The sequence below is a fragment of the Colias eurytheme genome, chromosome 9 (genome assembly GCF_061535395.1).
Source record: "Colias eurytheme isolate Ceu_HAF_F1 chromosome 9, ilColEury1 Martin Lab GWU primary, whole genome shotgun sequence".
Lineage (NCBI taxonomy): Eukaryota > Metazoa > Arthropoda > Insecta > Lepidoptera > Pieridae > Colias > Colias eurytheme.
Genome location: NC_142988.1, coordinates 1,053,508 through 1,074,647, shown reverse-complemented (window position 1 = coordinate 1,074,647; position 21,140 = coordinate 1,053,508). Strand labels below are relative to the sequence as shown.

The window sequence follows — 21,140 nt, the reverse complement described above, 5'->3', positions numbered from 1 at the left end:
CCGGAAATCCCACGGGAACGGGAACTATGCGGGTTTTTCATTGACTGCGCGGGCGAAGCCGCGGGCGGAAACCTAGTAGACATATAGATAGACAGTTAAATAATACTTCATCGTGAACGAACGCACACAACAACAACATAGAGATGGTAGAGAACAGTTTTGTGTTGTGTGTTTACTGCGAGACTATGATATAAAGAATTGTACTAAACAGTAAATGGCATACTTTAGGCCATTACTATAAAATGGTCATCATACTTATACGCTCTGAAGGTTCTTAATAGTATTTCGGTATATAGCGCACAATACCTATTAATATTATAAATGCGAAAGTAACTCTGTCTGTCTGTTACTCAATCACGCCTAAACTACTGAACCAATTTGCATGAAATTTGGTATGGAGATATTTTGATACCCGAGAAAGGACATAGCTACCTTTTATTACGAAATATGTACCACGTGCAAAGCCGGGGCGGACCGCTAGTAGTATATAATAATGAAATGATCAATGCCTATCATGGTTTAATTGCTGCTAGCATTTACCTATATCAATATGATTGATAATAATCAATTAAGCTTGTCAGTCAGATCTGTCGGTCTGGTAATTTGCAGCCATTCACGGAAGTTGATAGACTGATAAATCCAAGAACACATAAATCTATGGAGTGGTCATAATCTGCATTAGCACAAAAGTGGAATGGACTCGAATTTCTATATTATTTACGAGCCGCAAAAAAAAAAGACGTGTGGCACTCGGGGACTGCCGCGGTGAAGGTATTGCATAGCATGCCTTCAAGCCACACCTCCGAGCCCGTCGGAGTGGGGAGCGTGAGGTTTTTTCGTTACGGAATTTCTCGATTCGGTACCCGCGCTCAAGGCCCGCGATAGAAGCTATGCAATAGCTTAAAAACCTTTATCACTAAGGAATAGTGCAGCTTGTACTAAGGAATTGTGGTGAAAGAATTTTTGAAATCGGCCAAGTAGGTTTTGTGCATAAACATTAGGTACATACGTTCATCATTCTAATTAAAATTAAAGAAAACACCGCTAAGTCCTAAACATTGATTTAAATTTTCAACATACATATAATTCAACGTATTCAACAAAATTCAACAATATGAAAGGCTCTGAATACATAGAGTAGCCAACCCGTTCACAATCATCATTCAACAGCTCCGGCAAAGCTTTACAATTAAATGCTTTCAGCCTTAAATACATGTAAGATTCATTATTCTCCTCACACTTATATAACACGAGAGCTCGCAACGAAAACCCTAACGCAATTTATTACAAGGTGGAATCTCCCTCGCGCGATAATGTTATTGCATTTGACATCTATTAATCCCGTCTTTAAATGAAGGGCGCGGTTTGGAGGCCGATTTTTACGCATGAATCTTTCCGCAGTCGCCTCCCCTACTATTTCTCACGAAAATTTAATTATAAGAGGCAACGTTGGACATTTCTTTTAGCGAAATTGCGACGTGGAATTAAGATGATAAAATTTTTTTAATCAACCATATATTTTTGGTGCGGGTACATTTTTTTGAAATTTATTACGGGGTTTGGATATCGATAGATTATTTTGGTGATGTTTTATTTCAAGGCTCTTGCTCAGCTGTTTGGTGACGCAAATGTACTTTCAGTTATACGTTACTTTTTATTTGCTTCTATTCAAACAAAGTTTTTACATGAAACTAGCACCTTCCTGAAATTACAATTTCTCCATAAAAGCTTGAATTATATTTCACGTTCGAATCGTTAATGATAAACAATATTTTCTCCAACGTTTTCATAATTTTTAATCTGATTTTTTGCTGGTAAGTGGTAAGACTATGTCATCGTTTACAGCACAGCAGTTTTTACATAAGTTCCTACTGACATAAACGACTATGTCTAGCAAGTGTTGTGTCTTCTTAGCTTATTCATCCAACAATTGAAGATAATCTACTATCACGTTAAAATTAAATCTGAGTGAATTTCAAAATTCAATCAATCACATTAGTTTATAGTTAGAATTTGAAGCCGATATTTGTATACATATTATATACTATTTACTTACAGTTTACTACCTTATATTATAGTTCCCAACCTAAAACCATCTAGAAATTTCTTACGAATCGATGCATGGTGGTCGCGCCAAATTGATAGGGAGCTTCCAAAGATACGAGGGGGTGAGAGGTGGAGCGGGGGAGGGGGCAAGGAAATTCAAATTGGATTGGAGGAAGTTTAGATTGGTTTCAATTTTCTTGTCACCTTGTTTAATTTAGCCTCGCGACGTGTGCCGAGAAAAATTCGCAGCATCAATCTATTGGTAGTTTGCGCGTGGTTCTCGTTTGAACTTTTGAGTTTCTAGATTGTATTTGTAGTGAATGCAGCTACAGGTGGTGATAAGAATAAAGGGAAATTGTTCGGGGTTTGCTTGTTATTGTTCAAATTGTAATACTTATAGGGAATTGTCTGTATGATCTTTCCAATATTATTTATTTATTTTTACTCATGTTACTATGACAAAACTTAATGATAATATAAGTATTTAAAACTTACGCACTATAATATTATCACAAAGAAAATATTGTAATGGGAACGACTTTCTTTAGTATGAATGTGTCTACGCAATGTCTGTGAAATATATTTTCATTAATGCCAATACAGTGTTGTTAAGGCTATGAGTAACGAGTGTGTTATGTCTATAAATGTTTAATATTTATTTATATGACAATTTCCTACTAAAAATACCATTAGGTACTCTACAATAAATGTTCTTGTCAAGGTTCCATCTTCTTATATATAAAAATGAATCGCAAAATGTGTTGGTAAGCGCATAACTCGAGAACGGCTGAACCGATTTCGATAATTCTTTTTTTATTATATTCCTTGAAGTACGAGGATGGTTCTTATGTAGAGAAAACGTAATTATGTACCACGGGCGAAGCCGGGGCGGACCGCTAGTTGCAAATAAAAAAAACTGACTTATTTCTCACTTCTTCTTACACAACCGCATTTAGTTTTCCCGTTTTGTGTAGCAAACATTAAACTAAACGCAAACAGTAGGTTCACCCAAGCCCTTGTGTAACAAATATAAAAGAAAACAGTACGTTCAAAGCCGAGCCCTAAAATAGTCGTTGTAACGCGTTCAGCCGAAGACATTGTTGATACCCGGGAGGTCAAGAAAATTGCGTGCGAGCGTTACTTCCAAATGATTTCCTTAAAGCAGCCGACGTTTATGACGGGACAACGATTTTGCATAGTTTTATACAATGTCTTTATATTGAGCATCAGTTTCATAGTTTTGAATTGACTTGACGGGAGGTAAGACATATACAAATTATAGTTTTTTTGATTACTATAACGTATAATGTGGAAATAGAACAGGTTCAGTAAACGTTTTCACTGATTTATAATTACCATATAGACCAAAAACAGTAAAAATCAGATGATCAAACCGTTTCAGTCAGTCATTTGGTACAAATGTATTTGTTTTACATAAAATTGGTTATTTACAACTAGACCATTAAGAATGTTTTAGTACTGGTAGCTCTCCAGGAAATTCTCATGTAGATTTTAGATACATACTTAAAGAAATTGGCAATTGGTGTGAAATACGTCTGACCGTACAAGCACACCGGGATCGCCGTCTAGAGTACTTAGGACGAGAAATGTACTTTGAAATTCAGATATATATTTTAGCATATGTCTGTGAAAGATTGAAGTAAATCCATATAACAAACATGACAATGTCACGCTTATCACAAACATAGTGTAATAGTTTAATGAAGTTATTCATTGCAGTCTATATTAAAAATGCGATAATAATTCAGCCTATATGTATTGTTGCTTGTCTCGTTTAAATCTATGCATTTGGTACATAAAATTAGTCAAGTAGCTGTGCTACTAGACTATCTTGTCAAAAGACATATGTTATTTTTTGTCTGGAAAATAAAACATCAAGTTTTATGAAATAGGTGTTGTAAATATCAACGGTAGACATAAATTAAAACACTTTATGCACATTAGGGAATGCGTAGGCAGACTGCTGGTTACTGCTGGTTTGATATAGAATCCACAAAACTATAACCAATGTCAATCTTACACGGAACTGCAATCCACAAACAAAACTTCATATCGGTAATTGAACCGACCAATATCTGAATCCAGAACTTGATACAGCGCACATATTAAAATGGATCGCTCAGAATCATTCACCGAAAGTCCGAATGTTTCAGATTTTAATTGAGTTAGATAACGCTGTCTGTCAGATGAGACGGCTGACTCGGGCCGTTTATCGTCGAATGAATTCTCGAAATCCGATAACTTTCCAATTGGTTTTCACTCCAATTAACATTATCAACAATAAATTCGGATGTACCTTTATATTTATTTTAGTTTTGAACTTTTGAAGATTTGTTTTTACCTAATTTAGTTATGTGATGTGTGGAATAAGATGTTTAAATATTTGTGAATTGCTTTCATCAGTCTGCAATTTTCTGCATTATCCATGTTTGCTAATAAAAATACCTACTATTATTACCTACATTTTTATAGCTTTCGCATAGGTATCCCGTGTTTCTTATTTGATTCTATATCTAACTTCGGATATTTAAGTTTTTAAAGAAAAATCACTTCGAATAAATATAGAATATTTTCATAAAGCCTCTTATCTTCCCACATAGCTAGACATTCCTAAAATAACTGCAAAAGCAGACATCTTATACTACTGTCTGATTTTCTCCAATATTTCTTCTAATTTTATACCCTTAAAAGTTGCCAAGAGTTCAAAACGTCATTTAATTCGTTTGTTACAACGCAAAAATAATTCCAACTTCACTTCTTCAAAGGCCAGCTTATTACATTATCTATACTAATATTATAAAGCTGAAGAGTTTGTTTGTTTGTTTGAACGCGCTAATCTCAGAAACTACTGGTCCGATTTGAAAAAATTCTTTCGTTGTTAGATAGCCCATTTATCGAGGAAGGGTATAGGCTATATATCATCACGCTAAGACCGAGGAGCGGAGCAATGCGGGTGAAACCGCGCGGCACAGCTAGTCGCGTATAAAATAATAGATGGATCTGCCCGACCGTTCAGTGGAAAGTTATAATTGCTCGAAGTTTTCAATTAAATAGACTTCTGCTTCGAATCCTCCCGGCTTGTTTATCACAACTGTCAAATTATATTTAATCGGTTTTCTGTCAAATTATATTGAATCGGTTTTCTTTGAATCGACAATGTTTAACTTGGGAGTCGATTGTTCTGATTAGTTCGCGCGTCTTGAAGAATCGAGTTTTGTTTCGTAAGGCTCATCTTTGCCAAAAGTGTTAGCGGGTTCTGAGGCTGACATTTTAACTTTTTAGTCTGTAACAGGCTTAAATACTTTTCTATTAGAGTAAGTCCTTATTAAAAGTACCTTATGACGATACTTGATTTATTTAAAACGAAAGCATCAATTAAATCTCTATCTATAGCTCTCATTAGAAAACGAATTGAAGAAGTTATAATGACTCTCCAAACAATTTAATTAAGCGTTTGGCTCAGTTCGATTCCATTTTTTAAAAATACTACGAATTAAGAAAATAATTCTGCGTTTATGGAATCTTCACTGTAAAAAAAAGTGAAGTCCCGTGTCCCCGTAGTGTGGTAAGGGGCAGATGCATTATTCATACATCTGTTTCACTGATCGATTTTCTTTAGGGACAAGTAGGTGATCAGCCTTCTGTGTCCTGCCAGACCGAGACTTTTTTTTTTCTTCGTCTCCACCGGGAATCGAACCCAGGACCCCTCGGTTCTACGCTCACGTGTAATCTTCACTGTAGTAGTTCTGAAATCCTTCATGAAAATACTATCATTAACAAAATATCAAAATAATGACGTCACACGGTACTAATACGATTAACGCATGCACAACTATATTCAGAGCGTAAATCAGCGACTTAACAGTACTTTAAGATTAATGTCTAGTTAGTTTATCGATTGCGAGGTAGTTAAAGTTAAGACAAATTGCAGTTGAAGCCGGCTTCGAGCGAGTTATCGTCTGTTATTTAGCACCAGTGTTGACGGTGTGTTTAGCTCAGTGTGCCTTTGTAATATTGTGCCTGATATTACTTTTTATGGACCATATCTAGCATACATAGTTTGTTTACATGATTTCCTGGATGTATTAATCATTATTTGTATATTAAAGGAGTATTGGGTTATTCCTATAATATGTTATCTATCTTCTATCTTCTTCTTCTTCTTCTTATCCATACTAATATTATAAATGCGAAAGTTACTCTGTCTGTCTGTCTGTTACTCAATCACGCCTAAACTACTGAACTAATTTGCATGAAATTTGGTATGGAGATATTTTGATACCCGAGAAAGGACATAGGCTACCTTTTATTGCGAAATATGTACCACGGGCGAAGCCGGGGCGGACCTCTAGTATACTATAAAGAGGAAAGGTTTGTATGTATGTATGTATGTATGTATGTATGTATGTATGTATGTATGGTTGTCACGCATAAACTACTGAACCGATTTGATTTTGATGAAATTTGGCACAGACAATCTTTAGACCCTGAGAAAGAACATAGGCTACCTTTTATTGCGAAATATGTAAGTACCACGGGCGAAGCCGGGGCGGACCGTTAGTTGATTAATAAAAATGATCAATTTTAAAGTCACACTATATTTGTTCTGCTTTTAATAGTGTTGTTGTTAAACTGAAGATGCCTTATAGGTGTTTGGCATTTTACAATTCTAGGAGTTAAGTTGACAAATGAATGTTTGAGATTGAGTTAATTGCCTTGATATTACGTTATAACGGATACTTACAGTTTGTTATTAATAAAGAAAATAACATCTATTCTTTTTTTTCTTGTTGTTGTCAATTACACTGTTAAAATTATCGTGATGTAATTTGTGTATATTATGCAACATCAAACACTAATATAGGTATGCTCTTAGTTTGTTACAAATACAAATATTGATACTGCAAATTGATGTGTATTAAAAGTACTTAATTTCTTTTATAACAATTCTGTAAAATTAAGTATTCAGAAATGGTATAACTCACCGTTCTGATTTCACTTTCAGCACCATTTGGAAGATAGATAGTTTGACGTAGATTCGGTGCAAGCAGTTGCCTGTGAACAAAAGAAATCCTCTTTAAATACCACTTTCAGTAACAAATATTATAACTAAATCAGGGTCTTCTTTACTACAATATGTAAATCATTTACCGCGTAAAGCCTATTTATCACTGACTTACAAGGGTCGCTTGAAATATGGAAACTAGACCTCTGGATATATTTAAACATTTTATTATACATACCATATGTATCCAAAAAACAGAGTTTCACAAGCTTATTTTTATATTATAAGTGATGTGCCTACAATATGGTGTTATTAAATATTATAATAAAGAGGTTATACAGACAAAAATACAAATCATTTAAAATCACAATAATTGCACTTCTTCGTTCTCTTATTAGTATAGTTATACCACTCCTTCATAAAGATTCATAATACGCCTCTAAAATGAACATCACAAAATGATATCTACAAAATCAAAAACCTAATTTTTTACGAAAACCTTGTCAATAAAACATTAGAATAAGAGGCATACATTTCGGAGGGAAATTAGCATGCCGATCATAGGAAACCCTCGGTTATCTCCACGGAATTTCGCCGTAAACAAATTCCACCAATAAATTTATTTTTTTGGTACATCTTTGTGTGTCAAGATGTAAAAATTGAGCGATTCGGAGATAAAGTTACAGTAGTAACGTTGAGTATTTTGATACTTGATTAATCTTTTAAATCTAGTAATACATTCAGTCTTCACTTAGTTTTCAAAGAGGTAATGAGTAATTAAGATTATAGCTCTTCATGTTTATAATTCTTAAAAATAATTGTTCGAAACATCCATATACTACAAGTAATAAACATATATTATGTATCGCATTTTATACCCTAAAGAAAAAAAAATAGCCATGATTCGTGCGCCTGGTGTAAAAATTACAATTTTGTAATCATGAAATATAAGTATTTAATAATATTGAACGATAACAAGTATGAAATAAAAATTGAATACCGCCAGATCCTTTAAATTGCGACAAAAAATAAAGGGACATATTTTGCATTCTCCGTTCTGCCCCGGGCTAGGTTAGGGCGGGATCTTCACGTTATATCGGAGATATCTTGTTCGCAATAATTTTGAGCGTCATCGTTTAATGCTTATCGAAAAGTATTAAAAATTCGAGGAAATATTCTTTCCTTCTTTCGTAATATAGAATACTTGGGCCTAACTTTGATTTGAGAATTTTGCTTTATCCTAGTGCAGTACCTAGTCAATTATCTTTTACTTTTACGTTATTATATTAAAATAGCTTTATATTATACTAGCTTTCCGCCCGCGGCTTCGCCCGCGTTTTCAAAGAAAAACCCGTTCTCGTAGGATTTCCGGGATAAAACCTATCCTATGTCCTTTCTCGGGTATCAAAATATCTCTATACCAAATTTCATGCAAATTGGTTCAGTAGTTAAGGCGTGATTGAGTAACAGACAGACAGACAGACAGAGTTACTTTCGCATTTATAATATTAGTATGGATAATAAGTAAATGATTATGCGTATTTAATTTTTTGAAAGAAAGCGTATTAGAGTGCAGTATTTTATTTATAGCCAATTTATAACCAATCAAATCATGTGGAAAATATAACGTATGCCTACTAGTTCATATAATCCTACTAATATTATAAATGCGAAAGTTTGTGAGGATGTGTGTGTGTGTGTGTTTGTTACTCTTTCACGCAAATACTACTGAACCGATAACAATGAAATTTAGCACACATATAGAGGGTAACTTGGATTAACACATATAATAGGTTTTATTCCGGAAATCCCACGGGAACGGGAACTATGCGGGTTTTCCTTTGAAATCGCGGGCGAAGCCGCGGGCGGAAATCTAGTATTTGTTATAAATTTCAGATGTCTTTATTTAAACACATGAAAAAAGCTACTTGTATCATACCAAACAGCGCACCAAATAAGTTATCAACGCTCAATTCTTCGCATTTGAATTCTGTAAAAACACGTTCCTAATTTCTCCTTTCCTTAATTACTTTTACGTACTTATTTAAATTCAAAGGAGTATAATTAATGTAAATCTCACCATAATCACATGCTAAATGACTTTATTATACATGTACTCAAACAAGAACAAAACAAGTATTAGATGTTAGGAGGGACTTATATGAAAATTCGTCACGTACGAGTTTCTATTGTTTTAGTTATTGCATATAAGTAGGTATTTAATGGAGGAACAGGTTTATAATATAATTTAAATTGTGTTTATAATAAGTAGTTAAATAGACAATGTTTTCAATAATTAAGTAGACAATTATTAAACGAATTGATGCAGTAAAATGTTTGGTTTAATTCGAGCCAAACTTGGGACAATGTCTAATCAAAAATGTTTGCACTGACTACGAAGCAGTCATTATTACAATGTTATTCTAATATTTTTAGTACTATGTGATCTTTACCTTATAAACACAAGTAAATCTATGAATTCGATTGATTATAATTTTCTACATATTATCAATAGAATGTTATATAGTATAGTAATATAGTATAGTGTAGTATGTAATATTTATGTCTATGAAATGCGGTATCATTTCCAATTCCGCAGGTCCGTAGGTATGCCTATACAAGTTAACAAGAATACAAGCAGATGAAGCAATTCATTAGGTTAGGCTACCCAACTTTCCGTTCATCTGTGGCTGATCTCTAGATTTCATTAACGGTATCTTTATTTACTAGGTTTCCGCCCGCGCGGTTTCGCCCGCGCAGTCAAAAAAAAACCAGCATAGTTCCCGTTCCCGTGGGACTTCCGGGATTGCGTCATTTTCCCGGGATAAAAAGTAGCCTATGTCCTTTCTCGGGTATCAAAATATCTCCATACCAAATTTCATGAAAATTGGTTCAGTAGTTTAGGCGTGATTGAGTAACCGACAGACAGACAGAGTTACTTTCGCATTTATAATATTAATAAGTATGGATTAACTCACGACGAACTTTCCTCGAAATAAGGTATTGATTGAAGCACACTATGTGTCTCTTAATATTTCATTTGCAAGGAATTAAAATTGGTTTTAAGTCATTGATGATTTTAAATAAATTGCATCTCTACCTATAATTATAAATACTGTGCAACTTTTGTGTACTTTTATTCTTCTCACAACAGCTTTTAAGTTTTTCTGTAGCATAATCTATCACGCTTGTTTGACAGGGAGCTTCGCAGATTGACCCACTTCAATATTCATATAACTTAACAATGAAAGAAATTGGAATAAATCCTCCCTTTTATTGTACTCTACAAAATGCAACATTAATAGGCTCCGTGATGAAGAGATAAAGTTGGCACGATAAACATTAAACGCTCCACATTTCGACAGTAATTTTTCATGTCAATTATAAAAACTTGGGCTATTTAAATAAGAACAGGCGCACAATAAAACTAGTTAATTGACGGAAAGTTTGCTCGTGAATTTTATTACGTTTTTAACTTTCGAATAATTTCGCCAAGAATCAGGTCAGGGTCCGAGATAAGCAGGGAAATGCGCCAATTGCTTTTGGGCTTCATTCGCAAATTTAGACTTCGGCTTGTGAGAGTGTAAAAAGTGCTGCGTCAGTGAGCTTTCTAAAAATACAATTGGATAAAATACTAATTCGTCGTATTATATGCTCGTGTAACTTTTAATTAGTTAATGATTGAACAGGATAAGCTAATAATAGCTTGATCAGTTGTTTATGGGCCTCTTTCGTTGGAAATCAAAGCTGTTTTCTGCAACGCATATGAAGACTGTATTGTATAATATCTTTACTAATTTATTATTACAAAGCTTAAGAGATTGTTTGTTTGAACGCACTAATCTCGGGAACTACTGGTCCGATTTGAAAAATTATTTTGATGTAAGATAGCCCATTTATCGAGGAAGGCTATTATAGGCTATAATATATCATCTCGCTAAGTCCAACAGGAGCGGAGCACCGCGGAGCACAGCTACCCTTTAATAAGACCTTAAAAATTTAACGCCAATAAACAACTATAAACCATGATGTCTTTTAGCAGTATTCTTTCTGGTGTTCGAAAGTGATAGCACTTATAGACGACCTATGTATACTGTAATTTTTCCATACTGAAAATACCTTTATGATATAGTACAGGTAACAAAAACACGCACGCTCGCGCAACATTTTCAATCCGTGTACGTATAAACAGAATGATTTCGTCGCAAACAAGATTACAGTTCACAGTTCACTAGACGCGTCAAATCAAACACGAAGCTGGCTCTCGCAAACAGCTCTTAAGTTCTTCCGAGCGAATGAACGAAAGGCGGGTAAACACCGTCCACGGGTCCGTGTCTAAACTTCTTGTTAACACGCGTTTTTGATTCTCTATTGTACCTATTATTTTGTATGGTTTGTTAATTCTTTGCACCGAAAAATATAGTAGGTGATCAAAGGGGAGTTGAATATGAGTGTGATCAGATTTTTAACGGATTGAGGTAGATAATCAAAGAACAGTTGTACAGGACCTGTGATTAAAATTTTTATCTATGCCTATATCAGAAAAAGGAAGTGATTCTTATTTGTAGCGATTTAACTTGAAAAGTACTAGAGCGATTTCAAAAATATATATTTTTTATATTAGCGAGCCACATTATAATTATTGCCAGAGCCTACTCTCGTATGTGTCATTTTTAGGGTTCCGTAGCCAAAATGGCAAAAACGGAACCCTTATAGTTTCGTCATGTCCGTCTGTCCGTCTGTCCGTCTGTCCGTCTGTCACAGCCGATTTACTCGGAAACTATAAGTACTACAGTGATGAAATTTGATGGGAATATGTGTTGTATGAACCGCTACAAAAATATGACACTAAATAGTAAAAAAAAGAATTGGGGGTGGGGCCCCCCATACATGTAACTGAGGGATGAAATTTTTTTTTTCGATGTACATACCCGTGTGGGGTATCAATGGAAAGGTCTTTTAAAATGATATAAAGTTTTCTAAAAAACATTTTTCTTAAAGTGAACGGTTTTTGAGATATCAGCTCTCAAAGTCGTAAAAAGTATGTCCCCCCCCCTCTATTTTTATAACTACGGGGTATAAAATTCTAAAAAAAATAGAGGTGATGCATGCTAATTAACTCTTTCAACGATTTTTGGTTTGATCAAAGTATCTCTTATAGTTTTTGAGATAGGTTGATTTAACTGTAATTTATTATATTTGCTGCTACGGAACCCTTTGTGCGCGAGCCCGACTCGCACTTGGCCGGTTTTTGAACGTATTTTGAGTCTTTTATTCAGTATTGTTATATTTTATTACGCTTATTAAAATGTAGGTATGTTTCTCCAAACGGAAATGGAAAACGCATTGAATGATGAACACAAACATATCTTCAAGTTCTTCTATGTGAATGAACGAAAGGTTTAACAGTTTCCATCTAACATCTTATTAGTCATGGTTGAATTGAATGAACTTTTCAAAGAATCCTTTCGTTTTAAAAAATCAGTCATAATAGAAAATAAACATTGAACTATTAATGTGATATTAATGTCACTTGTAAATAAATAGCTGATTCTAATAATATTTCAAGTATTTCTTAACACCTACTCACCTACTCTACCTATTAAAGTTAACTTCCGATCGAAATTTAGATTTCGATTTGAATCTAAAAACTTGAAACTTTATCCAAGTTGAAGTCATCTTAATACAGTATTAAGATGACTTCAACTGAGAGGTTGTGTTCACCATATTGAACACATTTGAACATTACTAACTATCTGTAGTGTACATTTCCGTGTACAGGTTCCGAATTACCTAATCCGTTCTCTACAAGCTCTTCCAAGACAATGTCTACATCTAATTGCATGTGGCAACTCAAATACTCCAAGTATTATTGAATTCTCTATACCAAATGGACGCAGAGCATTTGGCCAGGCTATTACATCCGTCAGTAATGTATGTAGTGGCAGGTCGTCAACGGCTGTAGCACGCATTCGACCGTAAGCTGACAAGCTTGTGCTGTATGTACCTATATGTGTACCAGAAGCTTCAATTGAAGATGTCATTATTTCTATTAATATGGCAGTGGCTGTGAGGACATTTGTGTTTACCTGGTTTATACTGTCGTTCTAAAGAGATTGAAATATGAATTTACGTATTTGTAGAGATTTATGCAAACGAAACAGAAGTCCTGTTATCTAAGGATTTATAGTTTCTAGGTAACCTAACAAGTGTCAGTTTTTAGAAATTAAATCAGTGCAATATAATACTGATTAGAGTTTTAACTGAAATAATTTAATTATCTTAAATTTCTCCGTATACATAAATGGTATTAGTACCTAGAAATGGGTCGATAATATTGAGTAGATATTCCAAGAAATCGTCACAGCTCCCGTCTCATAATATTATAAGAGAAAATATACAAAACCTCAGCATTTCCATCACACATCACTTAAAGAAAAATTTAGAGAGGTATGCCATCTGTTATTACCTAACCATCGTCATAAATTCTGTGGTGTTTGGTATATACCTCGTAAGTGCAAAAATGGCCATTTTTTGTTTTTTGGCCATCTATACTGATAAAAACGTCCTCTTTCGTTTGGTCTATGTCACATAAGCCTATTGATAGTAGAAATACCTTAAATAGGTTGTATCAAAACCACTTAAGTACAAAAAAAAATATTTTTATTTGATACAAACATATTAATATAACTTAACATAGACTTGTAAAACGAATACTCAATCAACGAACGGCCATTTACAACGTAAGAGCACTTAACATAATTAGACCAAACTTGAATAATTATTATCATCACTTAACTTATTTGTACCAAATCAAATAAAATTATTTGTGAACTTAACAGGTCTTCTCTGAGTTCTCCCTTACTTAAATATAACGTTATTTGGCACATAATTTAAATCTTCAGACATTAGGTCTCAAGCCTATTATCTATAAAGAAACATGCATGTGATGCAAGATCTCTTAGACTTAGTGTGTTCAGAAACGTTTACCAATCTTTAAATCGATTTAAAGATTGGTAAACGTTTAAAAAGCCAAATAACGATACCTACATGCACAAAGTTTGATTCTTTGTCTCTTCAAATTAATTCTTTCATGTCAGATTAGAATAGATTTAGAAAAATCGGAGCATAAGGCAACATTTCACTATGAAACTAAAAGATAAAAGCTGTTTGTTTACAGATTCCAAATTTAACTGCATCTGTAGCCTTTTATAAAAGAAACTTTGGACTTTTAATTTAAAAATCCGCAAAGTTACTACTAAACGAACATTCCATTATGTTATGTATGAAGGAATAGCTCAAAGAGGTGCGGATGAAATCGCATCATGCTTATGGCATTTTATTAACCGTTTGGCAGAAGAAGTAGAGTAGCTTATTTTATATTCAGTGTTTTCCAGGTCAAAAACGGTATAATATCTTGCCTGTTAAGCAGATATTGAAAGATTCATTCAAAAAAGAAACAGCACCATCTCCGTTCCCCGAGATAAATGAAAATGACCAGCAATCGCCATGATGTAAAATTAATTAATGAATCTGACTTCTTTCCATTTTCGAAACTATTGACTACCTACTCATTTTATCAAAAGAAATACTGCAACAGACAAAACTTCATTTGGTTAGAACTGTATTTTCTGGTTGATGTATGAAAAGTCTAATGACGTAGATTTTAAATACTCTTTGAGTGAAAATGAAGAGTTTCTGTATTTCTGGTTTAAGAGAACTGAGAAAAGATAGAATTCTCCGAAGTGGCTTTGCCATTGGCCTCTAATGAGCCTATCAATATCGATGCTCTGAAATTCAAAGATATCTTAGATCTCCTGCCAATAAGTGATCCAATTTATGATGATTATTTCAAATCATTGTCTCATGGTCCGACTAGAAACAATCTTATGACTTTCAGTGATAGTGATGACGACTATGAATGAATATTGTAGTGGTACGTTTTACAAACAAATTTTATTTGACTTGATCCAGCTCGTAACTATTTGCAGGGTAAAGACATCTTCTCAGAAGGAGAAGACATGAGCAGTAATCACCACGCTTGCTCACTGCTGGTTGGCGATTTCAGACCAAAATCCCGGTTGCCATCACGATGTTTTCCTGTTATTAGAAATGATGATGTTTTCTTGTTATAGAAGATGTATCTCTGGTTAATAGAGAATCTACTTATGCATCCGAAAAAGACACATTGGTACATATCGGTTGATGGGATCGATCCCGCAGCATCTAGCACGGCAGGCAAACGAACTACCGTGACTTCTGAACCACACACACACACACACACTACCTACTTTTAGGATTTTACTTTGTAGAGAGAGTATCAGAGAATTGCATATTGCACGAAAATCACAATATTTCCTGGCTTTTTTATGAGTACTTATTTGTGGCAAATCACACTCCTATTCGTTTTTGTTTTTATATATGGTTAAATCTATTTGTATGGAAGACGTTTCCCCATAATATTTGTTTTTTAAAGTCTCCGTCGAAAAAATAAAAAGAAAAATCCTTTCCATTAAGGTAAAAATAGGAATAAATACTAATTAAGAGTACAAATAAATATGCTCTAATCCACTTAAGTACACACGTTTTAGACATTTTCACATCATTTTCACATTTTTTCTTTTGGTACAAACATGTTAAGTAACAATTACTCTTGAACTAGAACATTTTTTTTATTTTTTTTGTAAGTGTTCAAAACTTGACAGACATTTAAATACCATAAATTTGTTTTACTCAAGTGTTTATTCCGATCTGTAGCAACAGGGTAGCAACCGTGAAAACTTTCAAACGCTCATACCTAAAAATCACCATTTTGCACTTAAGTGGTACGTACCAAATACCACAGAATTGGATTGGAGTGGATTGGCGTGAAAGGATGCGGATTCGAATTTCGCTTCGTGATCAAATCTTTTCTATTCTTTACAATTTACATCGTTATAAAGTCTATAATCTATTCCTTCTAAGACACGTGCCCCGAACAGCTTCACACAATTCCCAACACTTCAATATTGCTTGTACACGTACGATATCGTCCGTGAATTCACAATCGGGATGCTGGATGCTAAGCAAACATCCATAGCGTTGATGTACAGTGACGTCAGTTGGTTTGCGGTGGTCTCCGAGCCGTGACGTTAAACCTCTGGTCTAGGATATAACATTGGATATCGAAGCATTGATTATGATAGCGATAGTTTCGGACATTGCTACTGGTATTCGAAATAGTAAGGACATTATTGTTTTGATACTTTATAAAGCTTGAATGAGTTTTTTGATTTTCAGTTTATAACAATTTGCAAACATTTGTTTATGTTTACGTTTTCTCTACATAAGAACCATCCTCGTACTTCAAGGAATATAATAAAAAAAGAATTATTGAAATCGGTCCACCCGTTCTCGAGTTATGCGCTTACCAACACATTTTGCGATTCATTTTTATATTACCTATACTAGCGGTCCGCCCCGGCTTCGCCCGTGGTACATATTTACGTTTTCTCTACATAAAAACCATCCTCGTACTTCAAGGAATATAATAAAAAAAGAATTATCGAAATCGGTTCAGCCGTTCTCGAGTTATGCGCTTACCAACACATTTTGCGATTCATTTTTATATATAAGAAGAAGATACTAGCGGTCCGCCCCGGCTTCGCTGCGTATAACATTATGTAATTCAGTAACCAACCAATCCAAACATCAGAATATCACATCTATTAATTACTAGCTTCCGCCCGCGACTCCGTCCGCGCGGATGTCGGTCTTCGCGTGGATGGTTTATTTCTCCATTTTGAGTAACTCTGACAATAACATCTTAGAAATATCTATTGGACCCAAATACGGCTAGGCCTATAATAAGACCCAACGTGTGTTCGCGGTTCTACAGAACAACGTCTATGGATAAAACTGAAAAATAAAGATTAATTTTTTTCTTCGTATTTTTTCAGGATAAAAAGTATCCTATTTTACGCCCAGGATAATAAGGTATAATTATACCAAGTTTCATCGAAATCGAACCGTTAGTTTTCACGTGATGTGTTCACATACAGACAGACAGACAAAAATTTTTTTAATCACATATTTGGGTTTGGTATCGATCCAGTAACACCCCCTGCTATTTATTGCACGCCTCATAAGCGAAGCGTTGAGGTGGGTACTACTGTCACTTCGCGCAAAACATCTGATTTTTCAAACTTAAAATGTCTTTATGTATCATACATTGCACTTGTAAGATAATACATACACACACATATTAAGAAAAAACACTATTTTTAACGTTCATGATATTTTTGATGTCATTTTTGTTATTTAAACTAGTTAAAAAACAGTTTAAAAAAGTTCTGTCTTGGACGTCCGTGTGTCTGTATGTGCGGATCCTTTTTCTTGTTAACACGATAGCGACCGAAATACTTTACTAATCGAGTCTTTTTTTTTCTCTTACGCTTGAGTATGCTCAGGAATAGAACCCTTTCATTTTTCAGGGTCTGATTCGATGTGGTTTAATTGTTATTAAATAAACAAAAATAATAATTAATAAATATTTATTAAAAAAAATTATGAGGCGTGCACTTTTGGATTTTTTTTCAATATTTTCAATGTACAGAATTGACCCTTCTACAGATTTATTATATGTATAGATATAAAATTCCTTCTTAATAATAAGATGAAGATTTCTTAAGAAGGAATAAGCGTTTTAATTGAGTGTTCATTTGCAAATTGGATCAAGCTTAAAAATCTAATTGTGTAGAAAATGAAACCTTAATGTTTGTTTGGTAAAAACTAATATTTTACCTTCATTCCTGTCGTATTTATCACACAACTGACTTCATTTCATAAATATTGTATGAAGTAAAATATTTTCAGGACAAAGTATGATAATTTACATAATTCCAATTAAGTTCTCCATCTCGACAAAAGCTTTAAATGCGATACCTCATCTTATATTTCTTATCCTTTAAGTTTTTGCGAGCGCTACATTTAAGGTACTTAAATCATTGAAACAATTTGCTTTACAAAGGCGATTCCAGTTAATTTCTTATTACTCTGGCTAAACTTAATTGGTGCATTTTCTCGTCGCCATCTCTGATATAATCTGCCATTTAATTAAAAATTTCTTCTAGACGTTAGCGTTAAAAATTTGCATCGGATTTTATTGTAATTTGTTCCGTTTTAATATCCATTCCATGTTTTCTGTAATTGTTGCAACTGTATCTTTATTGTTTTGATTAAATAATTCTTTACACTTCGTTTCACACTAATTCTCTTTTACTTTATCTTTGTTCTTTTCCTGTATTTATCATAAATAATTTGATTTATATAAAATTTGAGTTAAATTGAGTTCTCCATGTAGATGCTTCTAGGGGAAAGGCGTCCTTAAATTAAATTTGATACGGCGATATGAAAATTCAACCACATGAAGTTATACCATCTACACGTGAGTTGTATTTTATTACAATACTCATACGCTTTATGATGCGAGCATAAAATTTAAATGCATGCCTCCCACATTTAAAAATTGATAGAGATATATTTGTGATGAAAAATAAAAATGAGGTTACATAAGGTCTTTTAAGCCATTTCTGTACACAAAATAAATTGTAATAACCGAACCAGAAATGTCACAAGACAAACCCGCTAATAAACCGTTCCCGGTAACAATACAACTAAATACCTGAAACTACATTTGGCAACACGATTAAATAGCATTGCTTTTGGCTCTGATTAGATTTGGGCGCAAATTTAATCACGTGGTGTTCAAGAATTCAATCGGCTGTGATGACGCGGCGGGAAACGGGTTATGCGGCACAAGTAAGAAGATATTCGATGTAATTATCATGTTACATTACTATCTATATGATATACATACTATAACTATTAATAACAAGGAAAGGAATGCCGCTCGCCCATAGTTACACTATAATTTAAAGACGAATTAATCGATGTTTCATTGGATTTACACATAATATGTAATAAATTATTTTTTATGTATAATTAAGCTTTTTATCCAATTCTAGATTACCTATTAATTACCTATAGGAAGATAATTCAACGAATATTTATGGTCAAATTAATATATATAAATCTTATGTTACATCTGTTAAATAATTAATTCAAACACCATGTTTTAGCACTTAGCTTTATTAGAGAAAAGAACACTTTACACTTTTACATAATTATCAGCTAAGCGGCATCTTCCATCTTGCCTACTCGAATACAATACAGTGTGGCCAATATAAATGTACACATATTCCAACAACATCAGCTAACGTTACTGTTTATTTATTATTCAGATCTAACTCATAATCTGTTGCATTATTATTAAAAAAGAAACCAAACAGTTCCCTCCTTCCGTACGGCTCGTTTACCACCAGACGCTGACAGATTCAATTGGTTGTCATGACGAGGCAAAAGGTTATGCGAGCTCTAATTTATGAGACCGGAGCATTCTCCTCATTCATGTGAAGTTCTTCTATTTTAGTCTTTGGATATTACAAGATCTATCGCTTCCTTCAGGTCAGTATATCAATGTCAATATCTCGACGAGGGTGAATATCAGCTTCAAACAGATTATTAAATTTAATAAATTAGGTTTCTGTGCTTCTATATTGTGTGTTTATAACGTTATACCATTTATTAACATGATTAAAATAAACGTAAGCCAAATTTATAGCCTTTATTATTTATGTAGAAAGGTTATCTTGAAAAGTCTTTTAGGCTACTTTAAATCTTTTTACATTTATTTACTTTTAGGTCTCTAAGCCCAGACTGATTAGGTTTCATCTTGGTAAGCGACATGACAGGTAAGATCCACATTAATAAGAGATAAAAAGTATCTTACATTTGAAGTAATATCACGTGACGTCCTAAAATAACGATCAAATAGAAAAAAATATATACGAGTCATTTTTATTCCACCTTTCGCGCAGGGTTTCATTTACGACAACGCTCCTCAGATTCATCTAAGACCATCCAATGAAATTATTATCTCAAATATAATGTCGCAAGCTAATTACGAACGACCTCGCTCGATTCTACAGCATAATCCACCCCGTTTGTCATGGGAAAACCTTTCTTATTAGCCCCGACGCCTTGGGATAATCGCACGTAATTGCCTGACAACGAAACTCGTCCTGGATTACTTTTTGCCTCTCCAACGGCTTAAGGACGACATTCCCTTGGACGTGCACAGTTTCGCTTATAACTTATGCGGAGGGCTGCTCTTGGTGACACGTATAAAAATTGGAAATTTTAAATTTCATTTTTAGCTGACGACGCGGAAGCTCCGTCCTCGCGAGAAACTAGCTGAGCTTGTAAATAAGACAGACAAACAAAGCGTTCTTACAGTGGTAGTAATATTTTAAGTAAATAACATAATATTTCAGTTGTATTTCTTTTTGCATATTTATATAAGTTTGAGTGATATAACAATAATGGCTAATAAGATTTTTTTTCTATATTAGAGTGGGCAAACGGGCTTGTGGAGAGCCAGATCGTAAGCGAGTCCACCGCCCATATTCATCTATAGGGGTTTATGCAGATGCGTTGCCGACGTTTTGAGATGGAGGTACGCTCTCTTCTTGAATTGAAAAGAATCATGGTTATCTCTTTTTATTTCCAAGGAATGATAGCAATAATGTTTAGTGTTTGTATTTCTGATTTCCATGGAATTTGTCTGTTTGTTCTAAATTTATAGAGCTGAAAGGGACCTGAGTTAAATCAAATTGGAGACCGCAGTTTGCCAACGAGTTTATACTAGTTATCAACCCAGGTATTCTTGAAATTCTACTTGAATTTCCTTGGACAACATTCTATTTCTTTCAATTCTATTCTGAATAAGCTCAAAGTGCTATTCGTAACGTAGTATGCTAAATTATAGCTGAAACGTAACACGGGCCACAAAGCAGGTACGTCATATAAAATTCGAGCAATATACAGGCGAACAAAAAGTAGTGTACTGCATTTCTCGAGTTCTCTGCAAATAGGAGCATAGCAGCTGTTATATGCGTGTGCATTTGTTTGGAAATTTGTGAACTGTTTATTGTGACACTATGTTTCTGCATTTAATATTACAGGAACT

General features: G+C 34.0%; 1 protein-coding gene across 1 annotated transcript in view; it reads right to left on the bottom strand.

Annotated features, from left to right (window-relative positions):
- The window catches only part of mmd (disintegrin and metalloproteinase domain-containing protein mind-meld), a 163,740-nt gene that overhangs the window by 84,755 nt on the left and 57,845 nt on the right, over positions 1-21,140 (bottom strand). Inside the window, exon 5 of the mRNA XM_090105283.1 lies at positions 7,053-7,122. Coding sequence (XP_089961409.1) covers positions 7,053-7,122 — 70 coding nt within the window. The remainder of the gene's footprint in view (positions 1-7,052; positions 7,123-21,140) is intronic.